The 12,878-nt window shown below is 43.9% G+C and overlaps 1 protein-coding gene across 1 annotated transcript; it reads right to left on the bottom strand.

Moving 5' to 3' along the window:
• Window positions 1-390: 390 nt before the first annotated feature.
• LOC119253818 (protein Shroom3-like) lies at window positions 391-10,052 on the bottom strand (the record flags this gene model as incomplete). The annotated part of the gene is given in 10 exon segments (XM_054699140.1): window positions 391-627; window positions 630-863; window positions 866-2,254; window positions 2,257-2,491; window positions 2,493-2,929; window positions 2,932-3,384; window positions 3,387-3,524; window positions 3,527-3,618; window positions 9,922-9,937; window positions 9,940-10,052. Coding segments are annotated over 10 exon segments (3,344 nt in total), but the record flags the coding sequence as incomplete, so codon positions are not given.
• Window positions 10,053-12,878: the final 2,826 nt, after the last annotated feature.

Raw genomic sequence — 12,878 nt, 5'->3', positions numbered from 1 at the left:
AATTTTGTCTATTTTGTAAATGCAAAAGTCCAAACAGAAACATACAGGTACAAAACTGAATCTTTATAATATAATTGACCCATAGTTTTTACTCCATGAATTAAAAAAGCAAAACAACAAAAAATGCACATACACATGTAGACATATGCATGTATACCAATGTAAATGTTTCTACCCATACAACTATCTATCTACCTACAGATAGGGAGATATGTAGATAATGGATATAGACGTATCTGTAAGGACATCTGACAGGGGCACTGAGAAAGAAAGAAAATACTCATAAAAACAAATGCTACTGTTTTACATGTAAAAGGAAAACTGATGGCCTGAGGTTAGGCATGCCCCACTAGAGCTTCCAGACCCCAATAGGATAGTACTAGGACCCACCTGCTACACTTACCTGGCGTTTCTTGTCCACAATAGGAGATGACCGTGACCTGACATGGACAGGGGCAGCCAAGACGTCTGAGCGCTCCAACAGGTCCTCTGCAGACATGGACTTCATGGACTTCCCATCTGCAGCCCCCCATGAGGAAGGCTCCACAGGGGTCCTGTCCACCCTCTGGGTGCCTTTTGGTCCACCATAGTTAGCTCTACTGTGCAGCTCCCTCGGGGCTTGGTCCCTCGTCGCCATTCCCCTAGACGACCACCAGCAAAAGAGCTGCTGCGATCTCGGGGGGTCTGCAGGAGATCCCCCCCATTCCCCATTGCGGCCACCACTAGGGGAGCCTCCCTGCGGGTCTGCAGGCTGGGCTCCCTCAGTGAGCAGAGGCTGGAGGCAGGGGCGAGGCCAGGGCCCTCCGTCACCATAGGGCCAGGCTGGAAGTAGGTGCTCTGGGCGCGCTCACGCAGGGGCCCAGCTCCTGGAGGCTACAGCCTGAGGCAGAAGGCCGCTTGCCGGTCTTGCGCTGAATGTAGTCGGCCAGGGCACTCTGCTGGAACTGCTTCAGCTCTGGCCCAGACAGGCTGAGTGTAGAGGAGGCCTTGCCTTCGTGTTCGAAGATGCGTCGCCGGTCGGCCACTGTATTCTCCAGGAAACGCAGCCCCTTCCTCTGCGAGCCTACAGGGGCCAGCTCGGCCTCCTCGGAGACGCCCACCTCATTCATCTTCTCCGGCTCCGAGTAGGAGCGTTTCTTCTGCTCTGGGGTCAGACGCCGGCGCGGCCCCTTCCGGGCAGTGGAAAGCACTGGCCGGCCTCCGGGGTCCGCCTCGGCTGGAGTCACACTGTGGCGCTCGCGGGGCGTGTGCGGGGAGGCAGAGGCCGGTGCCTCCAGGCTCCGCAGCCCCACATGGGCTGAGGCGGGCCGTGGCCGCCAGGGCTTGGAAGCCGAGGATACTCCAGGTTCCAGGTCCCGGCGTCGAAAGGAGGTGGCCCCCAGGACGCGGGACTGCGCGTCCTTAATGCTGTTCCGGTAGGCGCGGCTGAAGGGAGCTTCCTGCACTGGTGACTCGGGCATGCAGAGCCTGTCGTCCTGCCACAGGGCCTCCCTCTCCCCCTGGCTGAAGAGCTGAAAGGTGCTCTGGCTGCGGAGCAGGCGAGCGACCTGCCTCTGGGGCTCACTGCCTTGGAGAGTGGGGCCTCGGCCTCCCTCCACTTCTCTCTTCAGCTGACCACATGGCTGCCAGGAAACCTCTTCCAAATTTGGCTCACCGTTTTTGAAGTGCTGCTCCCCACTGCCTACAGTTTCAGTGGATTCGGAAAAATGGATATTGGCTTTTGTCTCCTCAAAGTCATTTCCAGAAGTAGAAGTTGGGAGTGTCCTGTTGGGCCTGTAGTGATGACCGAAGTTGGAGCTGCCCACATTTGGGGGTCTCTGGCTCCCTTGTTCTCGCTGTTCAATCTTGGACACCTTCTCCAGCACAGAGCAGTGGGGCTTCCCGTATTGAAAGCCCTGTAGAACCGAGGTCCCGCCTGAGCTGAGTCTCCTTCGGCCCAGACTAGATGTCTGCTGGTGGGGTGGGGAATGTGGCTCTTCAAATCTTGTATCTGAACTCTGGAAAGAGGCCAAGGCACTGGCTCTCCCCTCAGGCCTTGGGTAGGAAACCAGCCTGTCCAGATGACTCCTGTGATTAGGCACAACTTTCCTTCCAGCTTCCTCTCCCTTCAAACTGACTGCACAGGTGGGCGGGCCCTCCGTGTAGCTCTCCTGGGCTCCCTCTCCTGGCCCCAGGCAGCTCTGCCTTCTTAGGCTCTCAGGAATGTTCTGGAGAGAGAAGAAGGTGGACTTGGTCCTGCCAAAGTTGCTTGACTGCTCTGGCCTAAGTCTTCTCTCTCCAGCCTCTGCCGGAGGTTGGCATTGTGGTCTTCCTGGAAATCACCCTCCCAAGGTTCTGAGGGTCTGGAAGGTCTCTTCTCTTCACCCTCTTGCCAAGCCTGTGCCTGAGGAGAACTGAGGCCGTGGTGATTAGAATATGGTTTGTTGCTGTGGGTGCTCTTTCTTTCAGTGGGATGCAGGCTGCTGCCTTGGAGGGGTATGAGATGTCTCTTTCAAGGTGGTATCTTCTTCACTTTCGGACACTGAAGGGAAATTAACTTTGTAGGGGGCACACTTGGCTGAAGTTTCAAGTTTTCTCTCTACTGGAGACACTGGGTCATGTTCTAATGGCTGGTAGAAGGCAAACCCAGATCTGCTAGATCCATTTTGGTTCCCATTCTCATCCAGGCTAGCCATCTTGTCGAAAGCTCCCTGAGGGGCTGTATATCCACTCTCCTTGGCCAGAGCAGGATAGAGTGTACCATTACTATTCACGGAGGACTGGGGTACCTGGGCAAAGTGTGGCTCCAGAGAAGGTACTGGGTAGATTCCAGTTGGCAGCAGAGGTTGGCCAGGTTGGGCCTTCTGGGTATAATTATGTTTGGGCTTCACTGGAGGGCTATTCTCTGGACTCTTCTCGAGTACTGTATGTAGCTGTTCCTCCACGAAGAAGATTTCAGGGAGCCTGAAGAGTTTACCTGAGGCCGGCAGTACCGTTTCTGATCAAGGCTAGACCAAGAGCTTGGTCGTTCTCGGTGCCGAAAGGCTGCATAACTGTCACTCCGAGCTGGGGGCAGGGGTGCGCCCACTTTAGGAGGCAGGTTGTCAGTGGCTGTTTCCAAGGAACTGGGGCACTGCTGGTTGCAGGGTGGGGGTGGTGCTCCCTTACCCCGGGGAAAATTATGCCATTTGTCATAGCCTTCGCCATCTGCTGATGCCTGCGCCTCCCTACCTTGGAGAAGCAGGGCTGAAGAGTTCACTTCATATTCTGCTGAGACTCCCCTCCGGGGGTCATAGACTGTCTTGACATAGCGAATGTCTGCCTGCCTCATCCCTTCTAGGAGGCTACCTCGAGCAGAAGGGGCGTCCATGGAGCCTGAATGCTCCCGGCTGGAGATGCCAGGGGTGGATACTCTACAATGCTAGAGCTGGTGGAGAAGGAGCTGTAAGCTGAGTCTCTCTTGTTATGGAGGTGGCTGAGCTGGTCGATGCTGCTGGTAGACTTGGCAGGGGAAAGCAGATGGCAGGGTGGGTATCCCCCACTGGCTCCAGGCTCTCCATGCTCCCCTGGGAACTACACTGGTCAGGGCTCCGCCTCAGATAAGCATGGTCATAGTTGGAGAGGTCACTTGTAGAGGAGCTGGAAGAAACGGAGACGAAGCAGTTAGCACTGGTGACCATCCAGGCACAGGACCCAGCTTATAAATGAACTCTTGTGCAAGATGCTTGGTTTTTGGAAGGGTGGGTGAAAGGGCCATATTTGGGATTTGCTCAGCCTCCCTGTGTGTCGTCACTAGGAATAATTGCCCAACACAGTAACCTGTGTGCCTCCAATAAATCACCAGGCTTGTAAGGGGAGGGATGGGGAGCCCAGGGGAAGCCATGTGGCCTGGCACAGGCAGCACACTGGTGTGATTTGCTACGTGCTAGTAATGAGAGAGTGGGGGAGGAAAGGAGAGGAAGAGGAGGAAGAGTGACCGAGACAAATTTTGTGTCTCTTAGGGCTATTTGTGGGAAGAAGGGGAAAAGCTTAGTAAGAGACTAGGCATGTAAAAGGGTGAGGGAGACTTTGTGTGCACATGTATATGTTTTTAGTTAGTATCTTTCCTTTTTATGGAATTGAAGGCTACACTCTGGCAATCTTCCTAGAATCTCTACCAGAGACAATTTGTTTGTGGTGAAAAAGCTAAACAAAAGCAGAATGAGAGAGAGGGGGAGAAAAAGAGAGAGAGAGAAGAGAGAGAAAAGTCAAAACAGCCAATGAAAGAGGGAGGGAAGCTTTATTAAAAATTTGACTCATAGGAATCCTTCACCTATGGGTGACTTCTGAAGCAGTCTCCTTGCACACTTAAGAAAGTCTGACCTTATTGATAAGCTCCTCCGCTGGTTTTCAGAACTTTGCCTGGAGGAGAGGGAATGACTTACTACTTGCATGGGCACTCCAGAAAGTTGCCTCAAAACAAACTTACTTATTATTATTTTTAATTATAAACTCAAAATATACTTCACCCAGCATAGTGGGGGAGGGAGGACATGAAAAAATGAGTAAGTGATTTAAAAATCAAATAGCAGTGTCTCTATTTCAAACATTTGTGATTCACTATTTTCTGAAAAAGGATAAATCACTAAGACTTCTTACCTAAGATTCCCATTTTTAACAAACAGGTATTTAAACACTATTAAAATACATGTAGATAGTATATATCTATATCTCATATAAGTAGGTATGGTGTCTTATAGACTGGGTATGTAAAATGCTTTATGGCTGGTCTATCTCTAATGTATATAATAGCAAGAGACTGGAAGGGCCACATACTGAGTCAAAACTAGTGCTAGAATTCAAGGAACAGAAGACTACCTTTTCAGCAATTCACCTCAAAAAGATAATTTTCCTCTATCAGAGAAAGTCTACTTACTGATTAGAAGACCCTGCTGTTGGAGGATTAGGTATAAATCCAAGGGAGAAAGGGAAGGAAGTACTCCTTCACCAACCAGATTAGGGAACTCAGTCCCAGTGCACAATAGCATGGCCCATGTTACCGTCCATTCATCACCCCTGCTCACCCTTCTTCAGTTCCCTCTAATGAAGAGGTTGTGTTACAAAATGCACTAGACATAGCTCATGTTGAAGCTAACTCCATATGACCCACTAATGCTTCCTTTTATTTTCTCTAACAGAAGATCAAGAGTTACTACTTCTGGAGAAATGGAGGCAGTACATCTATTTCTCCTTGAGTTGATTTTGCTCACCAATTCCATGTAGGCAACAGACACTACTTAATCTTCTTCCCAATTGCTAAGAATTTTAGCGGTCTTACACTGAGAGGATATACAACTCTAATATGGGAATACACACAAAAAAGTCAAAATGAATAACCTGATGGTTAACTGAAACATTCACTGTTGAGTGAGAGGAAATGTTATCACTAACACATCTCAAAACCAAATGCCCAAAAATAGATGACTGGATCAAGAAGATGTGGTACATATACACAATGGAATATTACTCAGCAATCAAAAAAGATAAACACATGCAGTTTGCAGCAACGTGGATGCAGCTAGAAGGGATCATGCTCAGTGAAATAAGTCTAAGTTAGAAAGAAAAGAAAAATACTGGATGGTCTCACTCATAGCAGGAATTTAAAAAACCTAAATAAGGGACCAGGAAAAAGACTAATACAAAGTAAAAATCAAAATCAACAAGCAACTATAAACCAGAGACTCACTACTGGGGGGCGAGGGGAGAGGAAGGACTAGGGTCAAAATAAGGTGGGGTGCAATTGTATGGGGAGTATAACCAAAATGAAAATGCATACATTGTGCAAAAATGAAAAATGATGTAAGAATTATATAAAATAAAATATTAAAAATATATAGATGGTGTCCAGCTAGAAATACGTAATCACTGGAATACATATCTGTAACCAACAGCATATTGTAATCACCCTGCTTTATTTCTTCAAAGCACTTACCACTGCTTGACATTACATCATATTCCTTTGGTTATATGAAAAAGACTAATTGTATCTATAATGTTAAGATCCTGAAGGAAGTATGACAAAATGCTTGTTGATATGGTAGTAGGTCCATATAGTCTTATACACCACTCTATTTTGTGCTTGAAAGGATTTTTTAAATACTTAAAACACAGCAAAGAACACAAAACAAATGTATGCAAACATTTTCTAAAGTGTACTCCCAAAACATTAATTCCTTGGATGCTCAAATGTGTTTGGAAAACACTGACAAAATAAGTCAAACAATTTTATTTACTGCAAGACTTGGAGTCATTAATAAACTTGTTTATGTGATGTTCAAGAAGGAAAATACTAAGCAGTGTTTTCTAAACTTACTTGACACCAAAAATTTTTTCCTTAAGAGTATCTGATAGATTATTAGATCCTTGAGAAACAAATATAGAGTTGGAGATTTTTATTCAGTGTTATATCCTTAATTATTAGAAATCACATGAGACATATGAGTAGTGAATGCATATTTGTTAGATGAACAAATCAATGAATAAGTACTGGTACTGTCTATTTTGATACTGTTATTTCAGCCTCTCACAAGGTGACTGGAGGATGTAGCTTTTCAAGACATCCTTTAATACTTTAGGATCACTGTGTGAGATTTCTGTAGGACAGCAAAAAGATAGTGACAATAGTATGACAGGAAGCAGATGAAATAAAGTTTCAGTGGAATTCCAGAGGCACTCCAGCTTGCAGACTGTTAAAATTATGTCTTCAGTCTCTCTCTACTTTTTCTTCTCACTCTTCCGCCTACTCACTCCTCAGCTCCCTCCATCACTTGCTTCTTTGTGAGAAACAAATCTACCAATTTAGGACTGAGCTAAAACTAAGGAAGGAATGCAGACAAATGATTGGGCACACACTAGGCCACTAGATGCCACTGTGCTCCTCAGAAATGCCTGGAGTGCATCTCCAGCTCCAGCTGCCAAAGTTGGACCCTCTGAGCAGAACTCAGAGTTGGAGTGAACCCCTCTGCCAGAGCTGCAAGTCCAAGAAACAGACCACAGCATGATTTGTGCCAGGCTAGAGGAGGCTCCTCAGGTCTATAGCGTTTGGTAAGCTGAGATCTTTCTCCCTTTGTACCCCAGCACATGCTTTTGTCTGGACAGCCATTGTGTCGGGGGAGCTGTTGTGAAGCTTGAATTAATGGGAGCTGAGTAGTAGGTACAGTGCTTGGGCAGATTCACTGGCCTAAAACCTCTGGAAGGTGGGGCGGGGAGGATGGAGCAGGAGGAAAAAGCATAGCCTTCAGAATATTACACTGCTCATGCCAACTCCTCATTCTCTTGAGTCTCTCAGGCCCACTGTAGCTACTGGAAGCAGTTATTCTAAGCACTGATTGCAGAAGTTTTATTTCTGCCTTAGAACCAGCTTATCTTCTAGGTCACAATATGACTTCATTTTTAAGTCCTCCTAAGAAGGTTAAGGATTAGGAGGCTCTAAAGGGCCCCCCATGTTTGGGGCACCCTGTTAATACACACTTGCATTTTACAAGCACATCCTGATTGATGCCACTTTAAGTTCATTACAATTTCACTGTGGCTCTGGTAAGTCTTCATACTAATTATTATAATAATTGTCAGAATTATTGAGTGCTTACTATGTACAAGAGCTGCACTAATGTTTACGTATATTGTTTAATCCAATGAGCTATACATTAACTTCATTTTACAGATATGCAATCTAAGACCAAAGAGGTAAAAGATCTGCTTCAGTTTAGTAGATGGTGAAGGTGAGATTTAAAGCTAGGTGTGATTTAAAAGTCAAGTACCTTAACTTTGCTGTCTTTACTTCCACTGCTGGGTTCCATACACCTAGCCTTCTAAAGGCCCTCAACCTCCGTATCATAGAGCAGAAGCATTTGGTGGGGGCACCTGCACCCCTATGTTTATAGCAGCGCTATTTACAATAGCTAAGCTATGGAAACAACCCAAATGCCCAATAATAGATGACTGGATCAAGAAAATGTGGTACATATACACCATGGACTATTACTCAGCATTCAAAAAAGATAAAGACATGCAATTTGCAGCAACATGGATGGAGCTGGAAGGGATCATGCTCAGCGAAATAAGCCAGAAAGAAAAGGAAAAATACCAGATGGTCTCACTCATAGCAGGAATTTAGAAAACCTAAATAAATTTAGAAAACCTAAATCAACAAACAACTATAAACCGAGACACACTACCAGGGGTAAGGGGAGGGAGATCAAAACAAGGAGGGGGTGGGAATTGTATGGGGACTATAACCAAGATGAAAATGCATACATTGTGCAAAAATGAAAAATGATGTAAAAAATATAATAAAATTTAAAAAAAGGGAGTGGAACACTGCTAAGAGACCCTCTCTGAGCACGATGGCTAGATGATGAGAAATAATTCTTCTGGCATTATTGGGAGCAACACAGGCAAGCAAGAGGCATGTCTTTAAGGAAAATAACCAGGAAATTCTCTTTCCTCCAATATGTTAGAAGAGACTTATCTTGCTCAATTACATAAGCCCTTTTCACCAAGGATATGGCCCTCGATTTGATCAGACATCAGTGTTAAGGACTCTGAGTGAGCCCTCAGCCTTGCCAAATCTATAACCACCATTTGTTAGTTAAGTAGTCTTTCAGAAGCTGCCCTCAACCTGGCCCCCCACAACCTCATATCAGCCCTTGTATCTTATTGTGTGTAGAACCATAATCTTTGACCCTCCACCTCACTATTACCCTTACCCAAGCACTTCTGAAAAGTGATAAGCAGTGAATCTAACTCCCTGGGAACAGAAGATGGATCCCATTTGTCTGGGTTCCAAGTCTGTAGTAAGTGTAGGGGAGTGTCTTGGTTCTTTAATATGTCTGGGTGGTCGTGTGGCTCCCTCTCCCTGGACTTTCTCTATTGTAAGGTTTGATTATTATAATAAATCTTATCTTTCATAATTTGTAGTCTCTGCTCTGCTTTCTTCTGATTGAACTTAACTGACAGAATCACTAGAAATGCAAAGGAGTATAATTAGTAGTTACAAGCAGCAGCTTTGATCCTGGCTTGGATTTGAGTCTTGACTCAGCTACCTCTGTTGTCTAATCTTGGATGACTTAGTCCCTCTAAGCTTCGACTTGCTGATTTTTAATATAGGGTAAGACATAAACGAAAGATCAGGAGATAGTGTATGCACTGAGCAGTCCTCAGTGTGTTAGCTGTTGGTGCTCAGTTGGATAATCGCCTTTAAAGAGGGGAGAATCACCAAGTGGGGAATTCATATACATAAGTACATAAATAAACAATACATAAATAAGAACATTCAGATAAAAAAAGATAAATATTTGACTAAAGCAAAAAAGACATTAAACATGAGGGAAGAATCCTGTCCCTTTTTCTAATGTAGTGTTGTTTGTTTTATTTTTAAAAAAATTTTTTTGTGCGTAAAAGAACTAGGGTGTAGGCCAGAGGGCGGGGGTGAGAGGATTCACCAGAGACAGAGTGGGGAACAGAAAAGGCAGATTGACTGAAATACACTGCTGAGGGGAACAGTGGGTGGACAGGAAAGGTCTGTTGTGCCATGTGGGTTAGCTCCCTGGACCACCATCAAACTCAGGCTGTAGTGATGATAGTGCTGAAACTTAATCCCTAGGCCACCAGGGAGGCCCTAGTGTTATGTTTGAGAATGTCTGAGAATCTGCAAACTCCATAAATATCTCAAATGGCCAGAAGAAGTTCAAAATAATTCTGACCTCCCTTCATGCCAATCTAGCCTAGGATATGAAGATAACTTGCATACATGTTAGAAGTTCTAAGAGAATGAGGAAGGTAGTAGGTAGAGGAATTCAACACTCAGTGTAAGAAAACATTCTCAAAACAGAAGGAAACATTCTTTTGTGTGAACAGCACATTTGAAAGAAAAACCTATGGGCCTCAGTTACGGCCACTTACCTGGAATGGTAGCTCTGGGCCAGGGAGTGCCAATTGTGCCCTGAGATATTTGCATCATGCTGGCATCAGGTTTGGTTCTCCCCAAATTGGTTGAATGCCAAGAGTGAGGTCGGCCTGTAGGGTCACTGCGTCTGGGGATACACAGAGAGGAAAACCCAACATTATTAGCAGGATTCTTGGCTAAATCTCTTCATGAAGTGATTTGTGAATTTGGAAGCAGAGACTGTATTTTCCCTCAGAGATTGAAAACAAATACCAGAAAGCAGCATTTTACTGCATGTTACTCTTAGTAACTACTGCCATGCTGTTTCATTAATATTTTTATTTTCATTCTGACAATTTCAAACTTACATAAAAATTCCCACATAAAGAATCCCTGTATAAATCCTAGTGTACCACTGGTAAGAATACAAACTGGTACAACCACTATGGAGAACAATGAAGAGTTTCCTCAAAAATTTAACAGAACCAACACAGGACCCAGCAGTCCCACTTCTGAGTATATATCCAAAGGAATGAAACAGGATCTTAAAGAGATAGCCTATGTTTACTGCAGCACTGTCACAACAGCCAAGATAGGGGAACAACTAGGTGCCTATCACCAGATAAAGGAACATGGAATGGAATATTACTCAGCTATGAGAAAGACATCCTGCCTTTTGCGATAACTTGGATGAACCTTGAGCATATTATGTTGCGTCAGACAAAGATAAAACTGTATGATGTCACTCATAGAGAAACTCTAAAAGACAAACTCTGAAAGAGAGTAGAGTGAGAGCTACCAGGGGCGGGGGTGGAGATACTGGTCAAAGGGTACAAACTTTCAGCTATAAGTTATGAAGTTTAGGAGTCTAATGTACATTATAATTATCATACACTTGAATGTTGCTAAGAGAGAAAATCTTAAATGTTCTAGCACACACAAAAAAAACTTTCATGGTTTAATTACGTGAAGCCTTCTTCACCTAATGCCACAGTATTTGTCCTTTTATGTGTGTCACACATATCTCAAAAAAGTGTGGGGAAAAATAATTCCCACATAATCTGCATCAAGATTAGGAAATCATGCTAACATTTTATACTTTCTTAATTTAAAGCATACTGGCTTGCTTTGTCTTTCTCTATTCCCATTAAAAAAAAAGGAACAGTAATTCCTCCCCACCTCCCAAGGGCCTTTGTGTGAATATATGGTATAAAGGTCTCTGGGGATTTTGAAATCCTCTGTTACAAGCGGATGTTAGATAAATAACTTTTAATTTCTAGGTAAGAACTACATAAAATTAGCAACTATCTGGGTGTGAACACTGTTCTAACTATTGTTAGTTTCAGTAACAAGATGCTCTCCAAAATAGTTTCTGATTTTGTAAGTCAATGACTTCAACTTTAAACATCCTGCCCTTTGAACACAAAGAACTGACAAAGCCAAAGGAAAAAGTGCATGTCCTTCAGACTGCATACTGAAGGATAAACTGGTAAGGAGGATTACACTACTATAGAAGGTCAGAATCAAGAGACAGTTGCTGTGCTTATTTTTGGCATAAAAGTGAGCTGAGCTATCAGGCATTTCATGCCAAAAACTTTTAAACTATAAGACTATAGTTATTTTTTCCAGTTAAAAAACTTTTAGAGGATCCAGGGATTTGCTTGGATATGCTAAAGACAGAGAAATAAGAACACCCTCATATTCCCTTTTTCTGAAAAAATAAATTGGCACTTGTAATATAAATGAAAAATTATTCCCCTGATGCCAGTGAAATTTCAAGCATTCAATGTATCTGGATAACACTAGCCTAGGTGTCAGGAGACTAGGTGTTCACTTGGACTTTGTTTTTAACTTATTGTATGACACTGTGTAAGTAAGTCACTTCCCCTCCTAAGCCTTTGTTCATCTTAAAAAAAAAAAAAGCAAAACCAAAGAAGCTAGATTAACTTCATTTTAATATGAATTAACTTTAAAATATGCAAGAGAGAGTGAAGAACTTGCCAAGCAAGATGATGATTTTGTTACAAGGCAACCCCAATGACAGTGACCAATGCAAGGAAAGTTACTTTAGGGTGGTCAACCACATTGGGCGCCAAACTGTTACTGGGCAACCCCATGTGAAATGGGTTGGCCTGACTCTGTGTCCCACACCTCTGCGCTTCAAAGGGATTTATAATGAGACTCAACCACAGATATACACAAAAGGGGTAATAAAGTGTTTACTTCCAAAAGGGGAAATGAAGAAATGAATAACTCAGGGAGAAAAGGGAAAGTGGTGAATGCGTCCTATCAGTTCTGGTGATCTGGAACCCCATAGTACACTGGTCAAAAAATCAAGGACTCCCAAGGCCCACATGTCTGGTTATATACGAAACCTGGCTGCTTACCTCCACCCTCAGTTCCCAGCAATCCTCCCTTAAGTGGTGATGAAAATTATGGGATTTGTAGTCCTTCATGTCTTGGATCTCTTTGGTCTGGGGTGAGGGTGGGGTCTATAAATCCTGTTTGTGGAGTTTGTTCAGGACATCCTTCCCCCCCCAACAATTTCTGAAAAAATACATATATTTCAGCTCCCAGAAGAGAGGTTATGATAATAGCAAATAATTGTCTGTGAAACAAGGGAAACAGGCAACAAGATTTCTAGCAGTAGCAGCCAGTCAGTAAATATTTACTGAGTTGAAGGAGCTCCTTAGGTGGCCCTATACCTGGATTGCTACAGCGGCCAGGGAAAGTGAGAAGAATTGAAACCTCTTGAAAAACTCTTTCAATAGAGAGAGGCTGGAATGTAGCTATGGCTACCAGCTCTAAGGTTGACAAAACTGGAGTCTAGTCTTGATATCATTGGGTTTTACCTTTTGGATTTTAGGTAAGGTTCTTAACCATCTTGAGCTTCTTCATCTGTAAAGGCATTTTTAGAATGGAACAGAACATAGGTTTTGTGAAATAAAAAATGAGACAAATATTCCTAGCAGAT

The sequence above is a fragment of the Talpa occidentalis genome, unplaced genomic scaffold, assembly GCF_014898055.3.
Source record: "Talpa occidentalis isolate TD23 unplaced genomic scaffold, MPIMG_talOcc4v2.1 talOcc4.2013, whole genome shotgun sequence".
Lineage (NCBI taxonomy): Eukaryota > Metazoa > Chordata > Mammalia > Eulipotyphla > Talpidae > Talpa > Talpa occidentalis.
This window is presented reverse-complemented; position numbering and strand designations above follow the sequence as displayed.